At 35.0% G+C, this 20,270-nt stretch overlaps 1 protein-coding gene across 1 annotated transcript in view; it reads left to right on the top strand.

The window, feature by feature from the left end:
• LOC145979562 (uncharacterized) overlaps positions 1 to 20,270 on the top strand; it is a 339,077-nt gene that overhangs the window by 284,832 nt on the left and 33,975 nt on the right. The window contains exons 25-26 of the mRNA XM_083112535.1: positions 4,365 to 4,464; positions 15,458 to 15,643. Of these exons, the coding sequence (XP_082968661.1) occupies positions 4,365 to 4,464; positions 15,458 to 15,643 (286 nt within the window). The remainder of the gene's footprint in view (positions 1 to 4,364; positions 4,465 to 15,457; positions 15,644 to 20,270) is intronic.

Below are 20,270 nucleotides of genomic sequence, written 5' to 3'. Positions count from 1 at the left end.
GATCTGGGATTGTTTGTTTGTTGTTCTTGTTGTGCATTAATCTCTCTGGTGTTGTGTTGATGATATGTTCAGTGTATCCATTCTGTCTGAAAACTGTGCGTAGGTGACTTATTTCATCTTGAATGTGCTCTGTGTCATATGTAGAGCATATGGTTGATCACTGCACTGGATGGTGAAAGCTCTTGGTATTGAGATCTGTGTGAGTGGCTTTCCTATATATGCTGTGTCCTAAAATCCCATCCAGTTTGCATGTGATGAGGATGTCCAGAAACAGAAGGTTGCGATTGGTCTCTGTCTCCATGGTGAATTTGATTTTCGGGTGCTGGTTGTTGATGTGATTCAGGAACGTTTGTAGCACAGCCTCGCCATGTGGCCGGATGACAAGAGGTGTCATCCACATATCTGTAAAATGCAGCAGGTTGCTGTGGAGCTGAATGCAGTGCTCTGTGTTTGAGGTTCTCCATGAAGAAATTGGCTATGGCAGGTGAGAGCATGGATTGCATTGCCAATCTGTCAGTCTGTTCATAGTACCTGCCCCTGTAGCTTTAGTAGGTTGAAGTCAGGGTATGTTTGAACAGACTGATGATGTCTGATGCAAATATATGATTGCTATCACAGCAGCGCCTGCTGTTTAGAAATATGAGAGGGACTCTGCTCTGCCATGTGCAACTGCAAGTGAAAAAAACATTACACTAACCAAGGACATATTTACCCCCCCCCCCTTTTCCCCGAAAGACTTACCAAGTATTAAAATAAAATATTGAAAATGTACTTTTCATCATAATACTGTACTCGATTGTACTCTATGATTATTTATTTCCTATGAACATGGAAGGAAAGGGTTATTTCTATATTTATTCTAACTTTACTTTTCAACTGGATCTAACATTCGATAAATATTCAATTCTTTATCTATTTGACATTAATGTCCTTGTCTTTTACAAATTTTTGGTGAACTTAAGTACACACAAGCTAGATAATAAATATATGTTATATCTATATTTTTAATTTTTATACCATATTTTTACGTATTGGTGTGATAATAAAAATACAATATTAATAATTTAACATATTTGAATTAATATTCAATTTAATTATAACTTAATTATTTTAATTTCAACATTTACATTAGTGTTGTTATTATTATTATTATTATTATTATTATTATTATTATTATTATTATTATTATTATTATTATCATCATCATCATTATTGGTTCGGACCCCTCCCGAAATGTATTTCTCGATATGAGCCTGACACTAACATCTAAATATAATTTTCAAATTATCTGAATTACAAATATTTCCTTCGTTAGAAATTGTTAGTATAATTTGCATTTTTTCTTACGCGGTAATTGTGAAGCTTGCAAGTCACTGTGCAGGAATATTAAACTTCACTTTTACAGTGAGAGCCACTTTTTTATGTGTCTGGTTATAAAGCACACTTGAATTACAATGGTGTAGTCTACATAATGTAAGATCTAAAATACATGTTTTGATTAGTATGTTACTAAAAATATTTCTTTCCCCTGTGTTAAGTTAGAAAATGCTAGCCTACAACTATACCTGCTAGCATCATATTTCTTCTTCCATCTTTCATGATCATTGTATTACTTTTAAATAATACAGTATGTAACATTCTTATTCATACACACGGATTTTCAAAGAAAATGCTTAAATATCTGAAAGGAAATACACTCTTTTGAAATTGTTTCTTTACAATTCAATAACTAATATCATTAGGAACATATTTTCTTACCCAAATTCTGTAGAACCAATGACAATAATAAATTAAATGAAACTGAAAGAGAAACATGCCATTTTTTGTACAACTTTTCTATTCGTACACTTAATAATATAAAAGAAAAAAGTATATTCAGAACAAATTGACTGACAGTTATAATACTTTGATGCGTACCCTTTGTCTTTAATTACTGCTTGACACCTGTTCTTCATAGAATTAACCAGTTTCCGACATGTTTCATAGCTTATTTTATTCCACTCGGCTTGCACAATAGTTTTCAACTCTTGTTTGGACTTGACGCCTGCTTTATGAACTCGCCTCTTCAAAGTTGCCCATAAATGCTCAATGGGATTTAAGTCTGGACTTTGAGCTAGTGTTTGTAGTAGTTTGGGCACATTCCATATTAACCAATTCATGTTAACTCGCGCCTTATGCTTACTGTCATTGTCTTGTTGGAATCTGTAGATAGGCGGCATGTCCATTTTTTGGGCACTCTGCTTTACATTGTTCTTAAATATGTCCAAATAGACATATGCATCCATGATACCATCAATAAACTGGATGGTACCAACACCTTTGGACGACATACAGCCCCAAATCATTAATAACCCACCACCGTGTTTAGCTGTTGAAACAGTGTTAATGTGATCATTGTCTTTATTTGATTTTCTCCAGACCCTATTTATCCCATCTGACCCATATATATTAATCTTGGACTCGTCTGACCATATGACACTATCCCAAAATTCCTGGTTCTTGTGGATGTGCTCTTTCGCGAATGAAAGTCTATTCCTGCGATTCACCTAATTTACATACGGCCTCTTTCGTGGTATTCTGCCATGATATCCATGCTTCCACAAGGCACGTCGGACAGTGTGATCGGACATCATCTTGCCAGCAACATTTTCTACTAACGGTCGTAACTGAGGAACACTTAGTCGGGGGTTTTCTCGCACTCTTTTTAAAATAAAGCGTTCATCACGTTTATTCAACCGTTTCCCTTTTGGTTTTCTCGGCACATTCTGTGTTGAACCTTCCTCTCTAAATTTGTTTACTATGTATGGAACTGTGGAGTGTGATTTATTGACTGTTTGTCCAACTTTTCTTAACGAATAACCTCTAAGGGCCAAATTTATAATAACATCCTTCAGATCGGAACTAAGTTCCTTCACCTTGCCCATTTCGAACATGCTGATAGATAGACGATAGGGCTACAGCAATACCTACACCAGCATTTCGCTTGACGGGGGAGCGCACTTGCATGTTCAAACTTGTTACGAAGTTGCAAACTGCACAAAATCGCCCGAATAGCGGTGGCACTGTATGCGAGGAAGATTGAAACTCTTGCCTGTATGAATAACAATGTTGCATGAAACAGCGTGTTTTTCTCTTTTCACACAAATTATATGCTCTGTTTATACACCTTGAACATACATTTCTATTGACATTTGTTCGTGAAACCTTCATTAACATTAATTTCCAGGTGCATATGAATTTGATTATATTTACTAGTAGATATGACATTTTTTCCTCGGAAATTCTATGTGTACGAATAACAATGTTACATACTGTAAGTACAAATGTAAATCATAATATTGATAAAATATTTCTCAAATACAAATATCACAATTCTTATCACGTTTCTGTTAGAAATAAATTGAAAATTTGTCATCTAAACTCACATTTCTAGTCGATAGAATGTATGACCTATTGACCCCCTGCTGGAAATTTCTACTGTTTTCAGTAGACAGAATCTACTGTTATTAACTGAACTCTACTGTGTTTCTCGGAACTCTACTGAAACTCAATGGTTTCCTACTGAACTTCTACTGAACAAGTTCAGTAGGCCTACTGTACGTGTACAGTAGAAGAAATACAAGTGAAATATTCTCTTCAGTATTACTTGAAATATTGTACACAGTGTATGTAACTCAACTTGTTGGCTGTAAATTTAACTTTCCATTCCTCCTGATTTAAAATTTCTTTTTATATCTATTTGAAAATCTAAACAGAGTAGATGTTTCAAAACACCTATAGATCTACTGAAAACAGTAGACAAAATTTTCAGCTCTAGTTGATTCACCAACTAGAGCTGTATGAAGGTAATTTCATACCACTGTATGAAAGTAATTCATTATTTACTTGAAGTGGTGTTTGAAAATAAAAACAATCTTCAGTGAGTCACAGAGATTTCCAAGTTAATTGTATGTAGATTTACCTTAATTCTGATAACCAATCCATGGATCACATACTACGTTATGAAAGCATTTATGCTTCTATGGTGTTACTTTCAAAATGTCCATTTTTTACTAGTGATTTATAATTTTTTGCCAAGTGGAAGATATGAAAACTCCCTTTACTGTTGAAAGAAAGTTGAACAATAGTTTGTAAATTAGAGTTTTCATGGTAATTACTCAAGAATACTCCCATAATTCATATTGTTGAAGAAAAATATTATTGTCATAACTATAGTAACAAGGAAAGAGTAATCATTACATTCAAAATAATTTTAAGGTGGACTATTTTTCTTTTTTGAAGTCACTAATGATTGCTTAAAGTCAGCATGTTTCTTTTGGTGTTACTTCTAATGGTATTCATGTAAGGATTTCTTGTATCGCCAGGGAGCAAGAGGAGAATTTGGACCATCAGGAGATCCAGGTCCAGTAGGGATATCTGGATCCAGAGGTCCTCCAGGAGAGCCGGGACCCATTGGACCAGCAGGTAATGTTTCATGTTTGGTTTTGAGTATGTTCTGTTTTGTTTATCTACCTGTCATACTTAACATTGTGTAATTGATAATCACAGATACAAGGAGAACTATAAAGGTAAAATCAAGAACTTATCCAGAAAGAAAATTTGCAGAAAAGGAAGGGGGTAGTAGAAATCATTTTTTTATACTATTATTCTTCCCAGAATATCTAAAACATTGTCCTGCACTATGGCCATCCGGTCCGAGGTATCAGACTTTGTCACAAGCTATGGTGCACACGCTGAGTTATGAATGTACAATACCGGAAGTATCTCCAATTGCTTTCAAATTCGGTATACTCACTAATTCTGGCCTCGTATCACGAATTTGCAGTTAAAAATTGGCGGTCACGTCTAGAAATTGCAAAGTAAGCTTGTCAATTACCGCTATGATTCTCCATACACTAACATGGAAACCATGTTTTCTGATATGAAGACGTCTTCCTTTCCGCACAACGGTCTTGCTACCATAGTCATAACACAACATTGCTCAAGTGTTGTGCAATAAGGGAGACCCATTGCATGGAGCGTTCATTTACATGTGAGAAAATGGCATCTTGCGTAAAGGTGGAAAACATGTTTGTCCCACCAACCATTCACGGTAAGGTTAGGTTAGGCAAGCATAGTTAGAATTAAGGGTGACCGTAAACATAGTTTTGAAACGCTAATCGTTGCAAAAAATTGTTGTTTTATTCATAAATCAAGGGTGTTTACTGTGTTCAAAGACCCACTTTTTTCGACTTATTTTCAATTTCTAGACATGACCGCCAAATTTTAACTGCAGATTCGTGATTATGAGGCCAAAATTAGTGAGTATGCCGAATTTGAAAGCAATTGAAGATACTTCCAGTTTTCTCAATTTGCTGCCACACTGATTCGAGTCTCCTGGGGGAAGCATAACAACTTTTCTCCTGAGATTTTGGCTAGTGGATGGGACCAATGTTCACCCACCATCATGAGGAAATTGGGAACATGTAGGGCAATAGGTACTGAACCCTCAGTTTAAAGTGGGATCCAAACCACTATGTGATTCCAACTAGTTTCAAATCCTCGACAATCAATTACAAGGAGACGATGCTAGCACTACACCAGTCAGGAGGCCTTCTAACTTCCAAATGTTATTTCAAGAGTAATATTCAAACTAATCTACAATCGATTCAGTTTTTCACTTCTTCCCAGCTATAGTTCGATACATTGTCCCCTCATTATGCAATTTTTCATCTCCCCATCTCTAGTCTATTCTAAACCTACACACTGCTTATCAGCGACTTTTGCAGAATGATTTCAGTTATTTATTCAAAATTGTGAATGGCAAAACCCGCTGCAACACACTCCTTGAGAAATTCCACTTTCGAGTACCTACGTGCACAACTCGCAACACAAGATTATTTTATACAAAGAAACCTAGACTACAAATTCAAAAAAAGATCCCTCTTTTACAGACTTGCCACACAATACAATGACCTCCCAACAAGAATCGATATATTTTTCTCCTAGTTTGCCTTTCGGTCTTGTATGAGAATGTTTGTAAATAATAACAAATAGTGCCATGTTTTGCTTATTCTTTTGTCAATTTGCTATTCTCTTTGTGTTATTTTGTTACTTTTAATTATTATTTTTTAATATAGTTTTGCTTATTATTATTATTATTATTGCATTTCTATTGTTGGCAATTTCAGTGGAAAATGGCCACCTGTGCTGTATCTGGAATTTTCTCAATAAATAAATAAATAAATAATTGGTCAAGACTCCAAAATTTAATACAAAATATTAAAAGTGAATTCAGTCAAACATGTAAACAACGCTATAACCAGCCTGCGGGAAGAACTGGAAACATTTCAAAAGTCTGCCCTGACATTAGAAATGATCAAAGAGAAACTTCTCAGAGCCCTTGCTAAAATGAAAAGTAAATTGCAAACACTATAAGACACCATTAACAATTTACCCTCTTCAGAAGAACTGAAAGTAATTAGCAAAAGCGTGACGAATATTTAATTGCAATTAGAGACGTATGAAGATTGTGAGTTCCACTGTATCAATTATGCTTGTTTGTAATGTCCCAGCACTTTTCACTGTTGTTCCAACAGATGGACATGGGCATCGGGAAGGGGGTCGAACAGGTCAGTGGACCCCCTGGAAATTGATTTCGTTCATTTGAAGATACAAGAAACACGAAAGCTTGTTACTCTTACTGTTAGGAACAGTAGTATTCGGACAGAATAATCAATGTAAAATTGCATTGGATGGAAAACATTGAGTGAAAAATACAGGAACAAATTTATATTCTACCATCCCATCCAAAGAAGAAATGGTTTCACAGTTTTGAAATTTCTAATAATTACAGTTGTAGGTTAGAGGTCGCACAACACAATTTATATAAAAAAAAAATCCCCTAAGATTTAAAGCCTTTTCTTGAACAAGACATGCAAAGGTTAATATCAAAATGCATTCAGATACTAACTGCATAAAATGCAAAGAAAATAATGGAAAATAGTTGTGCTGCTGGTATTCACTCGTTTGGTGGATCGAGTGTCCTCATTGATATAATAATAATAATAATAATTATTATTATTATTTTGAACAAAATTTATTTTTGTTAGTTTAGTAATTTATTAGTGTATAATAACATGGTACTGGTGCGATCTCACACAAACACTTTTCACTCGTTTCTTTCGTCATTTTTAACAATTGTACTTACTGATTATGCATTGCGAAAGGTTCTTGAAGGTGAGATTTTGCTCTTGTGAAGAAAATAACTTCAATTTATCACATTAACAGTACTACTTTGGTGTTACTGATTTCGGATTTTTCCCGGGTTTGAACCCCCAAAAACCATTGATGGATAGCCCCCAAAAACGATTCACGGATAGCCCCATGAACCATTTCCAGCAAGGTTAGGTTAGGTTTGGTTAGGCATAGTTTTCTTGAAATATACATGTATTTGCAGTCAAATATATTGAACGATGGAAAAAAATCCACGGCCTTTCAACAATCTATAGAAACTCAATTCTGTAAGTACTTTCTCCTGTTAAAATGAAGAAATTTGTTTGTGCGAGATCACACCGTTACCAATAACATTTATAAACGTGGCAATAATACTTATTATTTATCTACTGGTATTGGACTACTGGTATTGGGCCATAGGCATGCACACGGGGGGGGCACGGGGGACAGTTGCCCCTCCTAATACTCACACTTAGAAATTTAGTGTAGAGAAATCCTATTACCGTTACTAAACAATATTATTCTCTTTAAAATATAAAGTAAATATAAAGTAAAGTATTTTCAAGCCAACGAAAGTTCCAATCAACTACGATAGGTTTATTTCTTATGTAATTGGATTATCTCACTTCGTTCTCCAGCAAATTACTTGTTATTAAGACTCATGCATTTTAATCGTTAGTCTAGTTGTGTTACACCTATGTGGTCTCAGAATAAATTGGTCACACATTGGAAATGAATAAATTATGTTTAGTTGTTTTGAATCTGCTGTACGAAATCATGTTTATATGTAAATTAGTTTGAACTACAGAGAAGGAAAATAAAGGGGGAGGGGAGCAGAGACCTTTTGTGGCACAGAACAATAAATTAATAATAATAATAAATTTTCGTTATTAAGCTAGAATTATTCTAATAGAGTGATTTTCGATGGGTCCGGACATACACTATATATGCCCCTGTTTAGTACCATCAATGCAATGGGGATTTTCTTTCTCTGGCTGAACTTTCTTCAAGTATTTTGCTCCCCTTAATCAGAGGGTCTGCGCGTGCCTATATAATAGGCTGAAGTATTGGGGGGAAAATAATAAAAAAAGAACTAATGCATGTAATTTACCTGTTGTTATTATGTTAAGGATTCATTTATGAAAATGATGTATTTAATGAAGAAGAATTATCCTGCACATGTACTTGTTTAAAATTTGAAACTAAAAAAATCCAACATATATTTTACTCAAACAGTGCTATACTTCTCTTGGCATCATCATTTCAGCAATATTCATGGTTCTTTCAGCAGCCCAAATGCTGATACTTAATATTAACACATTCCGGAAATGAGATGGGCATACCCCATTGAACAACTACTGTCCAATAAATTGGGTAATGAACACAGACCACTCTTTGCTGTGCGCTCGTGTATTGTGAATGAACAATGGGCTATATTTGCACCACATCTCTTGTGATTGATTGATTGATTGATTTGGTGTTTTAAGTCCACTTTATGCACAGTAAGGCTAATCGGGACTGGACCTACATTTTAAAGTGCGATCCGAACCACTATGTGCCTCCACAGAGTATCGAACCTTGGGACCCCTTGATTACAAGGTGACAACGCTACCACTGCACCATCGGGGAAGCTCCACACATCACTTGTGCACTTCTTCTAAATTGTAACTGGTAGACATGGCATGTATATTGTTTTCTTCGTTGCTGAGTTTTGCTTGTACTTATGTCGGATTATGTTGCACTTGAGATTTGCACTGAAATTCTTGAAATTCTTCAAATATTCTGCTTCTGATTTCAAAGTGAAGGATGATTTTGAATCTGAAGAGGAAGTTTTTTGGCTATTTTTCATTAATTATTTCTATATTACATATTGAAAGTATGTTTTTAGTAACTCTAATTCCAATGTTGAAAAAAATGTTACAGTTAAACATTAAAAAAATATTAAAAAAATGTATATAAAAAGTAACACATTATATATCTGTCGAAAGAGAACATCTTGTATATTTCATAAAGGTTTGGTAAATAATAACAAACTTACAAACATATTTTCTATGATTTTTTGAAAAACTGCATAAATAAAGTCTTCATGGGAAAACATATTTTCAGGCTAGTCTGCCAAATGTTAAATAATATTGCATAATATTAACTTTTTTCCTGATGAAAGTTCCTAGAAAGTGCTTAAATATTACCACAAAAAATAGTACAACATGTACACTTCGCAACATCTTATTTGATCACCCTGAAAAATTTCAAAGTCCGGAATTGGTAAATTTGGCAGCAGAGTGCTTCAGAGCCAACTAAGAGTAGCCAACTTTGCAACATTTCCTCTTCCTGAATGAAAACTCACTTGTGATTTTTTTCATTCTTTCACATTCCATAAAGTAGAGATACCCTAAAGCAGTAATAAAATATATGAGTAGACAAAAAAATGTTAAGTAGAAATACGAATGTTGGAAATATTTCAAGATTCTTCGTTCTGAATTTGAAAATAGGGAAATTTATGTGCATTGTGAAACACTGAACAGGTTCTCATCCACCTGAAAAGAATTGAGGTCACATTTGAATACAAGAAGGCAAATTTATGATGATTTTTTGCGAAATGTTTAGTAAAGATACCTTGCACAACACCACACGATTCTGCAAAGTATGTCTTTTCCTTGCTTCTTGGCGAAAAATGGTTCAAAACTCCGGCACAATGTTGCTTCAACTGAGATTAACGTGCTTTACTGAGCTTTCTGTTAGCAATCTCCTGGAGTAGTTGGTTAGATAACAGCACTTTCATTTTTTACTGTTTTCGTCAAGATCGAAACATCGGAGGTTCAAATCCCACCCTTTCCTTATTATTTTTTTTTTTTATTTATCAAGTACGAAGTGTTCTAATAACGTAATATAATATTATATGATATTACTGTAAATATTTATGTGATGCATGCTCAGTGGCGGCGATTGGGTTTCAAAACTGATGGGGCAAGTAGGGGGGGAGGGGGAGCAAGGATAGTTTCTTTCCCTTGGTAGATAATGTTTAGCATAGTGTGGGGCCATCTGCCCCTCCACACTCCATAATCGTGCACTCCACTGTGCATGCCTCAAGTAATGCTTTTACTAATGTTTTTAATCTTTCAGTGATTGGCAGGATTTTAGGAAATACTTTTCTTTTTATTCAGCTGTTATAAGTTAACACATATTAAGAACTTACATGTCAACTTTCTGCATCCGGAAATGTTGGACATAAATTGCATAAATATCAACGGAAATATCCAAGAAACGTAGATAAGCATTCTCGTCCAAAGCCGTTTACTTCCCGAAAAAGATTTTGCAAAGAAGTAGGTTTGAACCCATGACCTTCCATTCTATAAGCAAACGATCCCCTTACACCACACGGTTCACGTTATTTTATGCACTCGGTTTGGATCCCACTTTAAACTGTAGGTCCAGACCCAATTAGCCTTAATATGCATAAAGTTGACTTAAAACACCAAATCAACCAATTCATCTCCTTTCAGAGTGGGCTTTCTATGATACTGTAGTCAGCCAGCATCCGAAAATACAGTCCTGCTTTGCGTACACCAGAGTGTAATTGCATTTAATATTGTGACTACAGTCGCGATGCGATAAGAAGTGGTGTGCAATCAGAATGCAGAACGGCAGAATGTGACCAAATTCTGTCTTCTCATTGGCTGCCATGTGGCTGGGGGTTTTCTGCGTTGCCACGTTCACACAAACAGGCGGACAGGCTAATAAGCTGTTGGCAAGCTCGGGAAAAAATAAAAAGTCATGCGAAATTAAGCACGTACGTATCAGTATGCTACTATATGTTATTTCCGTCGTAAAGTGATAAATTAACGAATCTAGAAGTTTGAATCTGAAGTTTCTTGTAGGTTAACGTTAACTTCCCGTGTGAATTTTACATTCTGGCAAGCATGAAACATTTTATCTTCCTGCTCTACACAGCAACCGAAAACCTTAACTAAATGAACCTCTGTTGTGTTTTTATTATGGTACATTGCAAGCATCAGATTCCGGCATCTTTTTAGTTGTGTTGAATCGTATCACAATTACCTACAAAAGAAAATGTGTCTTGTGTTATGAACAACTGTGGCAAATCGTTCTCCTTTAATTTCATGCCGCCTCTCTTTGCCTTCTTTGTCACACTGCAGCATTTGTCTTTTTCGCAACTCGATACCTACCGCAGCTATTCCCGCCTATTGTTTCTGTTACGAAACTCGCTCTTTGTTTTGTAAAGACATGGAATTTATACTTCTGTAACATTGTTGAAGCTACAGAACGTACAAATGAAATGTATTTCTTGAAAATTAGGGCGAATTACGTATAAACAAATTACGTACAACTTGGTTTCGTTAACACGTTTTTAAATTATATTTTGTGGAACCTACAAAAATTCACCTCTAAAACAGAATTTCATAGAACTGAGTTACTGTATTACGGAGAAGAATTTATCAAGAACAAGTCAATTGCATCTGGATTGATTGATTGATTGAGTTGGGTTTTAAAATCCACTTTATGCACACTACGGCTAATCTGGAATGGACCTACAGCTGGAAGTGGGATCCAAACCACTATGTGCCTCGACAGGGTATCGAACCCAGGACTACTTGATTACAAGGCGACGATTCTTAACCTACCACTGTACCATCGGGGAGGCACATGTGGGTGTGTGAAGTGAGATAATTTGGAAGCTACATGAGAATACAGGCTCTGACAATACAGAGTTCAATAAATTACAACGAAACGCTTGGCAATTGCTCGATTTCCTTAACATTAATGATACATTTGGTACATGTGTAATTAATGCTTCGAGCTACCTGTATGTAAAAACATAGAATGAATGAAAGAACAGAAATAGTAGTTAAGGAATCAGTTGTTTTTGCTGACAATGAGAACAATGGAAGTGTCCTGTTGTTGACTGTTTAACCAGATGGTTAATCCTACACGTGTTTCTGTGGGCTCGCGAAAATCCTGAAGTAGGTCAATCTGGCAACAGCGCATCGCTACCAGAGCGGGTTGTTCCACGCTGGTTGCTAGCACGTCCGAACTGTAATTTTACTTTAAAACTACAGATTAAAGTAATAATAGTGTCCAGAAAAAGAACCTCAAAGTAGATCGTCACACAAAGTATTTTAATCCATTGCCAAACATTTCAGTTAAGAATAATATTATTGACCGTATTTTCGATTCATGGTGAATTTGCTAAAAAAAACCATGTCAAGAAATCTAAATATGTAGGTTTTACTAGTAAATGCATTTAAAATGCACGAAACAACAGGGGAGGAGAAAAATAAACCTCAAAAATAAGTAAAAATGCAACAAAAACTTTTAAAAATACTGACAAATAAGCTAAAAGCCAAAAAAGGCTGGAAAAAAAGGTAAAATAGAAAGTGTTTTCTGGCTCTAACTGAAGGGAAACGGACACGATATCAGGTTTAGCATTGTTTTTAAGGGTCAGAAAAAAAAATGATTTTTCATCAACTTCCGGATCCTAATTAGTATTGAAAAAGTTGGAGGTAGCTTACTTAAAATTTTCTTTCTGAGGGATCGTTTCGTCCCATACCTCCACTTTATAATACAGAAAAAAATCAAGTTCATATTTTGAAAATGACTTGGAGTTTTCCACCACGAAAATATGTTTTTCATAGTTTCAAGTTTGTTAGTATTAACTTTCAAGGTTTCCATTGTTTTAATTTCACACATATTTTATATTTCATACTTTGAATATCCCTATCCTCTCTCTTTTCATACAGTCTTTGGAAAAAAGCTGAAGTTTCTTGTGAAACAGGGTTTGGTCCAAATGACTCCTTTTTGCTCTCCTGTTCCTACTTTAAACAAACAACAAAATACTTCGTAACTAAACGATGGCTTGTTCAAAACACGGAATTTTTACAAAATTTACAAATTATGACAAAACGCCAATAGACATGTTTATCATTTTTCCTTTCGGTGTTTCTCGATTTTATCTGAATTCATTTCCTCATGAAAATTGCCATGAGGAAATCGTGCTTGATTTTCACGAGGGAGATCGTAGGTTCGATTCTCCACCTAGGCACAATTTTTTCAGGAGTTTTTCGTTGGATGTAAAGTTTATCCACCATGCTTAGAAGTTAACATTGGTCTCTGTATTTCACGAGAGGAAAATAAATAGTTGGAGGAAGTTATTTCGATGATAGGAGGAAGTCACATGCCACGTGGAATGCGCAGAATCAAGTTACATAGAGCTAAGTCTGTAATGGTGGTTTCGAATATTGCAAAGTTAGTGCAGAAAATTTGTTATATCTGATACTCATACTTTCTGTTCAAAGAAGACAAACACTTTAGATACAAATCAGTGAGGAATTAATGATCATTATGAGGTTTTGAATTTTTTTGTTTGTCACTCACTATATAAATACTTATTAGTAGTTTCTTATCAAATCGGCCTTCATCACAATAACAATTTACTTATGTTAATTAGTGATTTACTATTAGTTTTAGACGAATGGTAAGATGGTGGTGAGGGGATTGACAACAGTCATTACGAAGGAACGGACATAAAATTACCAATCTTAGCAATTTGAACTCATTAAACGCTCTCCTTCGTTACAGTAATGCACTACATCACTATTCAACATAACTGTAGCTATATCTTTTTTTAGTATATCGAAATCAAATAGTCAATTTTTTAGGTGTCAGTGAAGAACAAACAATACATAACTTAAATAACATTACATTTTGCATCCTGAATACATATATGTGATTTGTGAATTAATCATGATGTGTGTGTTAACACAACATATGAACAATAATTAAAAAGAAAAGTTTTAACTTTAAATCCTGGAAATCTCCAACTTCTAATGGGAAATATGCACAGAAGGAACGTCCCTCAAGTGTGCATCGGATTCATTTTTTAAATATTCTAATATCAACGGTATCTTTTCAGCAAACAAAAAGAGAGAAAAAAAAGAAAGAGGAGAGGGTGGGATTTGAACCCGCGACCTTTCACGCTTGATGAAAAATAAGGATAGCAGCACCTAACCAACTGCTCTACGTTAAATTAATGACGTTATACCCTTAATAACATGTTGACGTTTATGAAGACACCCACCTTCCTGTGTTTCAAGCACATTTTCTCGACAAGTCAGCAGGCCTTTGGAACAAGTTGCCACCTGAAATTCATGTCTCTTCCTCAATTGTGACGTTCAAAAAATTGTTAAAGTTACACATATTATACAATTAAAATTAAATGTTTGATTTCCCTAATAATATGGCAGGTGCAGAGAATGATAGAAGGACGTAAGGCACAAGAATTATTTAGCGTAATAGTTAAGATGAATTATCGTCAAAGTATATCGTTTTGGACTGTGTTTTAAGTATGTGTAATATTGGACTGTGCTTAAGAAAGTGTAGTATTATGTATATGCTTGTACGTGTGTAAGGGCAAAAATATGTATGTGTGTGTGTGAGTGTGTGTGCCCGTATCTATAGGTTAGATTACCTTTCTTATATGTAATTTTTCTTTGTATTTTTTTATTTCTCTGTAATTTTTATATTTTTTTCTTTATTTTTTTCAATATTTTAATTATTTCATATTCAATTTTTTTTTGTAAACATGGTCAAGTGGAAGAAAAGGCTCCACAGCCTTAACTTCGCCATGTAAAAGAAGACGAAATAAATAAATAAATAAATAAAATAAAATATATGTTTTTGAGAACTGTTCGATATTATGCAAGGTATTGTAAATAAAATGTCGCATAAACTCCTCACAAATTTGCTTCTTTCTGCACAAACTTGATGGCAATTTCCTCCAGATGGAGAAAAACTCTATTCAGTGTTTCAAACCCCCCAAATTTCAAGTCGAGCATGCAGAATCGTAAATATCCCTCAAGGTTCTTTTTCCAATTTATTATTTCTGTTTGATTGTGTATTATAATAGTGGTTTATAGTTTCTAAGTTCATGGAAAGTGTTAAATTGAAAACCTCCCACCGCAGCATTTTTCGTCTAGTGGAAGGACCTACTCAAAGTTGGCTACTCTCACCTGGAGCTGAAGTGCAATGTTGCTAAGTTTACGATTTCGGGACTTAGAATTCTTTCGGGGTGGTCAAATAAGATGTTGCGAAGTGCACCTTTTTTTTGGTTGAAAGTATGAAGTAACATGTGATGTTTTCAATTAAGAATAAAAGTAAGATTTTTTTTAAATTTGATGATAATGAATGTATGTGTGAATAAGAACTTCAAAACTTTTAATCACAGGGCCCCCAGGATTTGGTGCTGCTCCAGGAGATCAAGGAAGACCAGGGTTCCCTGGAAGAAATGGAAGACCAGGGAGGCCTGGTCAGAAGGGAGCCCCTGGGAACTATGGTCCAAATGGGCCCAAGGGGATAGCAGGGCCTCCAGGATTTGGACTTCGTGGCATTAAAGGACTTATTGGAGATCCAGGTTTGTTTGTTTTTTTCTCTCTTTTCATAGGATGCATTCTCATTGTAGCAAAAGTGTGTAGACCAATGTTTCTGATGAGAGTGAGTGTTGTTGATTTATTATCATGAGAACAATTGAAGAGCTGATTTAATGTGTAAAAGTAGTGTACTTTCATGTCAGAAGATAGTTATGGGAATCTAAGTGATACCACAGATCATTCAACAAAAACTGTGCCGTGTCAGTGATAACTGAAGAATGATGCAATTTTTTTTTGTGAGCAATCAAAAAATTGTAAATGCCTTCCAAAATTTGAGAAGAAAATTCTGATATTCCTTTTTTTCTTTAATGCTTTTGTTATTTAGCGTCACTTTTCTGCCACTTTTGGCTAATTGCGACAAGGAGGATGAGAGATGATATTGCAAGCTGAATACTGTTTTGTTTTGTTGTATCTCCACTTTTCATCCGGAATAAGTTCATGATGTTATCATGTTCCGTGTGTATGCTCCACATTCCAAAGTGATGTATCTGGATGTCAAGTCGAGTAGTTATCAACATTAATAAAATGTTTGGGCAAATCACATAGTGCATTCAAAATCAACATACATCCAACTTCAATCAGCTCTCCTGAAGAGTTAGTGCAGATGGACATATGACAAAATAGTATTCAGCTGGCAATATGATGAACGAGCACTCACAAAGATACACTCATGCTCAATCTGGGTTTGGAACCTGCAACTGTAATATGCTAACCACTCCACCACAAGTGTCAGCTTTTATAGAAATTTGTGTATTATAGCACTTGGAAATGTTTCTTTGTCTACCTTAAATACTTTTTTAATATGCCTCAGGTATATTTTTTAAAAAAAAAGGTATGGCAATATTATGGTCTTCTCAAAGTCCTCATTAGTGGATAAGTGGGAAACGCTTGCTTGAGCCTTGGGACAGACAGGTCAATGGGAAATATTTACTTGAACCTCACATGCACAAGCAGAAAATGTGTAATTCAGTCTAGGTCCACAAATGGATAAATGGGAAATGTTTACTTCAACCTCAATGCAGAGATGAAGGAATGTGAAATGTCTACTTCAACCTCGGATCATAAATGGATCAGTTGGAAATATTTACTTCAGCCTTTGATCAGAAATAGATAAGTGGAAAATATTTACTTCAGTCTCAGGACAAAAATGAATAATCGGGAAATGTTTACTTCAGCCATGGATCAGAAATTAATAAGTGGAAAATATTTACTTCAGCTTCAGGACAAAATTGGATAAGTGAAAAATCTTTACTTCAGCCTGAGAAGAAATGAATAAGTGGGAAATTTTTACTTCAGCCTCAGCTGAGAAATGGATAAGAGTACGTCACTTACAGAAATGGATGAGTGAGAAATGTTAACTTCAGCCTCAGAGCAGAAACAGATAAGTGGAAAATATTTACTTCAGCCTCGAATCATAAATGGATAAGTGGGAAATGTTTACTTTAGCCTTAGATCAGAAACGGAAAAGTGGGAAATGATTACATCAGCCTTTGATCAGAAATGGATAAGTGGAAAAGGTTTACTTCAGCCTCAGATCAAAAATAAATCAGTGGAGAATGTTTACTTCAGGCTTGGAGCAGAAATGAATCAGTAGGATATATTTACTTCAGCCTCAGATCAGAAATTCATAAGTAGGAAATCTTTACTTCAGCCACAGATGGGAAATGGATCAGTGGGAAAGGTTTAATTCAGCCTCAGATCAAAAATGGATCCGTTGAAAATGTTTAGTTCAGCCTGAAAATAAATAAAGAAGTGGTAAATATTTGCTTCAGCTCAGAAATTGAAAAGAGGATGTCACTTACTTCAGCCTTGGAACAGAAATGGATAAGTGTGAAATGTTAACTTCAGCCTCAGAGCAGAAATAGATAAGTGGAAAATATTTATTTCAACCTTGAATCATAAATGGATGAGTGGGAAATATTTACTTCAGCCTTAGATCAGAAATGGAAAAGTGGGAAATGATTTCTTTGGCCTTTGATCAAAAATGGATAAGTGGGTAAGGTTTACTTCAGCCTCAGGACATAAATGGGGAAATATTTATTTCAACCTTAAAACAGAAATGAGTAAATGGTAAATGTTTCCTTCAGCTTTTCAACAGAAATGGATAAGTATGAAATGTTTACTTCAGCCTTTGATCAGAAATGATAAGTGGGAAATGTTTACTTCAACCTTGGAGCAGAAATGGATAAGTTGGAAAGGTGTAATTCAGCCTCAGATCAAAAATGGGTAAGTGGAAAATTTTTACTTCAGCCTCAGATCAGAAATGAATAAGTGGGAAATGTTTACTTCAGTCTCAGATTAGAAATGGGTAATTGGAAAATGTTTACTTCAGCCATGGATCAGAAATTGATAATTTGGAAATGTTTAATTCAGCCTCAGTTCAGAAATGGATAAGTGTGAGAAACTTACTTCAGCATCAAAGCAGAAATGGATAAGTTGGAAAGGTGTAATTCAGCCTCAGATCAAAAATGGGTAAGTGGAAAATTTTTACTTCAGCCTCAGATCAGAAATGAATAAGTGGGAAATGTTTACTTCAGTCTCAGATTAGAAATGGGTAATTGGAAAATGTTTACTTCAGCCATGGATCAGAAATTGATAATTTGGAAATGTTTAATTCAGCCTCAGTTCAGAAATGGATAAGTGTGAGAAACTTACTTCAGCATCAAAGCAGATATGATTAAGTAGGAAAGGTTTAATTCAGCCTGGGATGAGAAATGGATTAGTGGGAAATGTTTATTTCAGCCTCAGATGATAAATGGATCAGTGGAAAATGTTTACTTCAGTCTCAGATTAGAAATGGGTAATTGGAAAATGTTTACTTCAGCATGAGATCAGAAATAAATAAGTGGGAAATGTTTACTTCCTCCTCAGATCAGAAACGGGTAAGTGGAAAATGTTTACTTCACCTCAAAGGAGAGATGAATAAGTGGGAAATGTTTACTTCAGGCTTGGATCAGAAATGGATAAGTTGAAAATGTTTACTTCAGCCTCAAAACAGAGATGAATAAGTTAGAAATGTTTACTTCAGCCTCAGATCAGACATGGATAAGTAAAAAATTTACTTCAGCCTCAGATGAGAAATGGATCAATGGAACATGTTTACTTCAATGATTAGAAATGGGTAATTGAGAAATGTTTATTTCAGCTTCAGATTAGAAATGGATAAGTGGGAAATGTTTAATTTAGCATCAAATCAGAAATGGATAAGTGGGAAATGTTTTCTTCAACCTTTGACCACAAGTGGGTAAGTGGGAAATGTTTACACTCACGGGGCCAAGGGGGGTGGTAGATGCTCTCCCTTCCACCAGTCTGCCACAATGGCACACATGCATAATTCCATAAGTAAATGCCATTTGACCCAAAAATTCCCTTCCAGATAAAAATGACCCTATTTATTATTTTGGTGTCATCAGTAATACAACTTCGTACTTATTCTAATGCAAATGTGTGGTATCATTTCAATCCATCAGAACCTTGAATTTACATTTTTCAGGAAATCGATGTGAAAAAAATTGAAATGCAGGAATCTCTATAAAGGCATAATGCAAGTAGCTTTACAATCAGAAATGCCAGGTTTGATCTCTGGTGGAGGCACATTGCCCAGGGGTTCAGATCCCACTTTAGTAAGGATTCCACTGTATATGTTTAATTAAAGACTCCCTCCTGCACAGAAACATTGTCAACTTAGCAAAGACTCAAAGGTCAAGTGGGTTTATATTATTGATTATTTTAATAGGTCTTGAGAAAGAATTGAGTGAAATGTGTGAATGTTGGTGAATAAAGATGGTTAGTTACTTGAAGCATTTTTATTAATTTTTTTAGTATATTAAGGTTGTTGTGTCCCTTCATGAATGTCATCTAATCATCACTCATCCTTGTTATCATGATTAGCTAAAAGTGTCAGAAAACTAACACTAATAACAAGAATATAAATACAAATTGTTGTTTGGTGTGAAGCCAGTGTATATGTGATCAGGGGTGCCCATCCCCCGAAGGCCTGTGACACACTCCCCCCCGAAAAGGTAGAACACCCCCATGCCAAATTATTTACTAAAATTATTTTGTTCAGACAAAATTTACAGAACAATATAATTTAGAAATATTTAAGCAATATATGTTTACTCATGAAATTAAAATACTAAAGAAGGGAAATGCACGGCTCACTTTCATGTCTACTAACATAAGATGTACAAAACTGCTTAGGCTCACTGCCATTGATACTGTACCGGACCTTATTCGTAACAGTTTGCCTGCTTGACTAACCTTGTATTAATGCGAGCAGCATTCCATCTCCACCTTTCCAAACCGATTCTAAATCATAAGAAGTGGTGTTTCATTTCAACCCCATGGCTGCAATCACCCACAGTTAGGTAGAAAAACTGTACATAATAACAATAACTAAAAATCAATAACAAGTAAAACGAAACGATCTCCCTTATTTTTGTGTGAAGATATAAAGAATTATTTTCCTGTAGTTTACGGTTATTACAAGCATAAGAAAACAGTTTTTCTTTGTGACGTTTCAGGAGAACACACGCTCCTTTCATCAGACATTTATTTTCATTTTGACTAAAGATACAGTTATAACAATGGTTAGTATTTTTTTTAAAC

This window comes from Lepisma saccharinum, chromosome 26, assembly GCF_977018435.1.
Source record: "Lepisma saccharinum chromosome 26, izLepSacc3.1, whole genome shotgun sequence".
Lineage (NCBI taxonomy): Eukaryota > Metazoa > Arthropoda > Insecta > Zygentoma > Lepismatidae > Lepisma > Lepisma saccharinum.
Note: the sequence above shows the minus strand (reverse complement) of the source record. Positions and strands in the feature narration are given on the sequence as shown.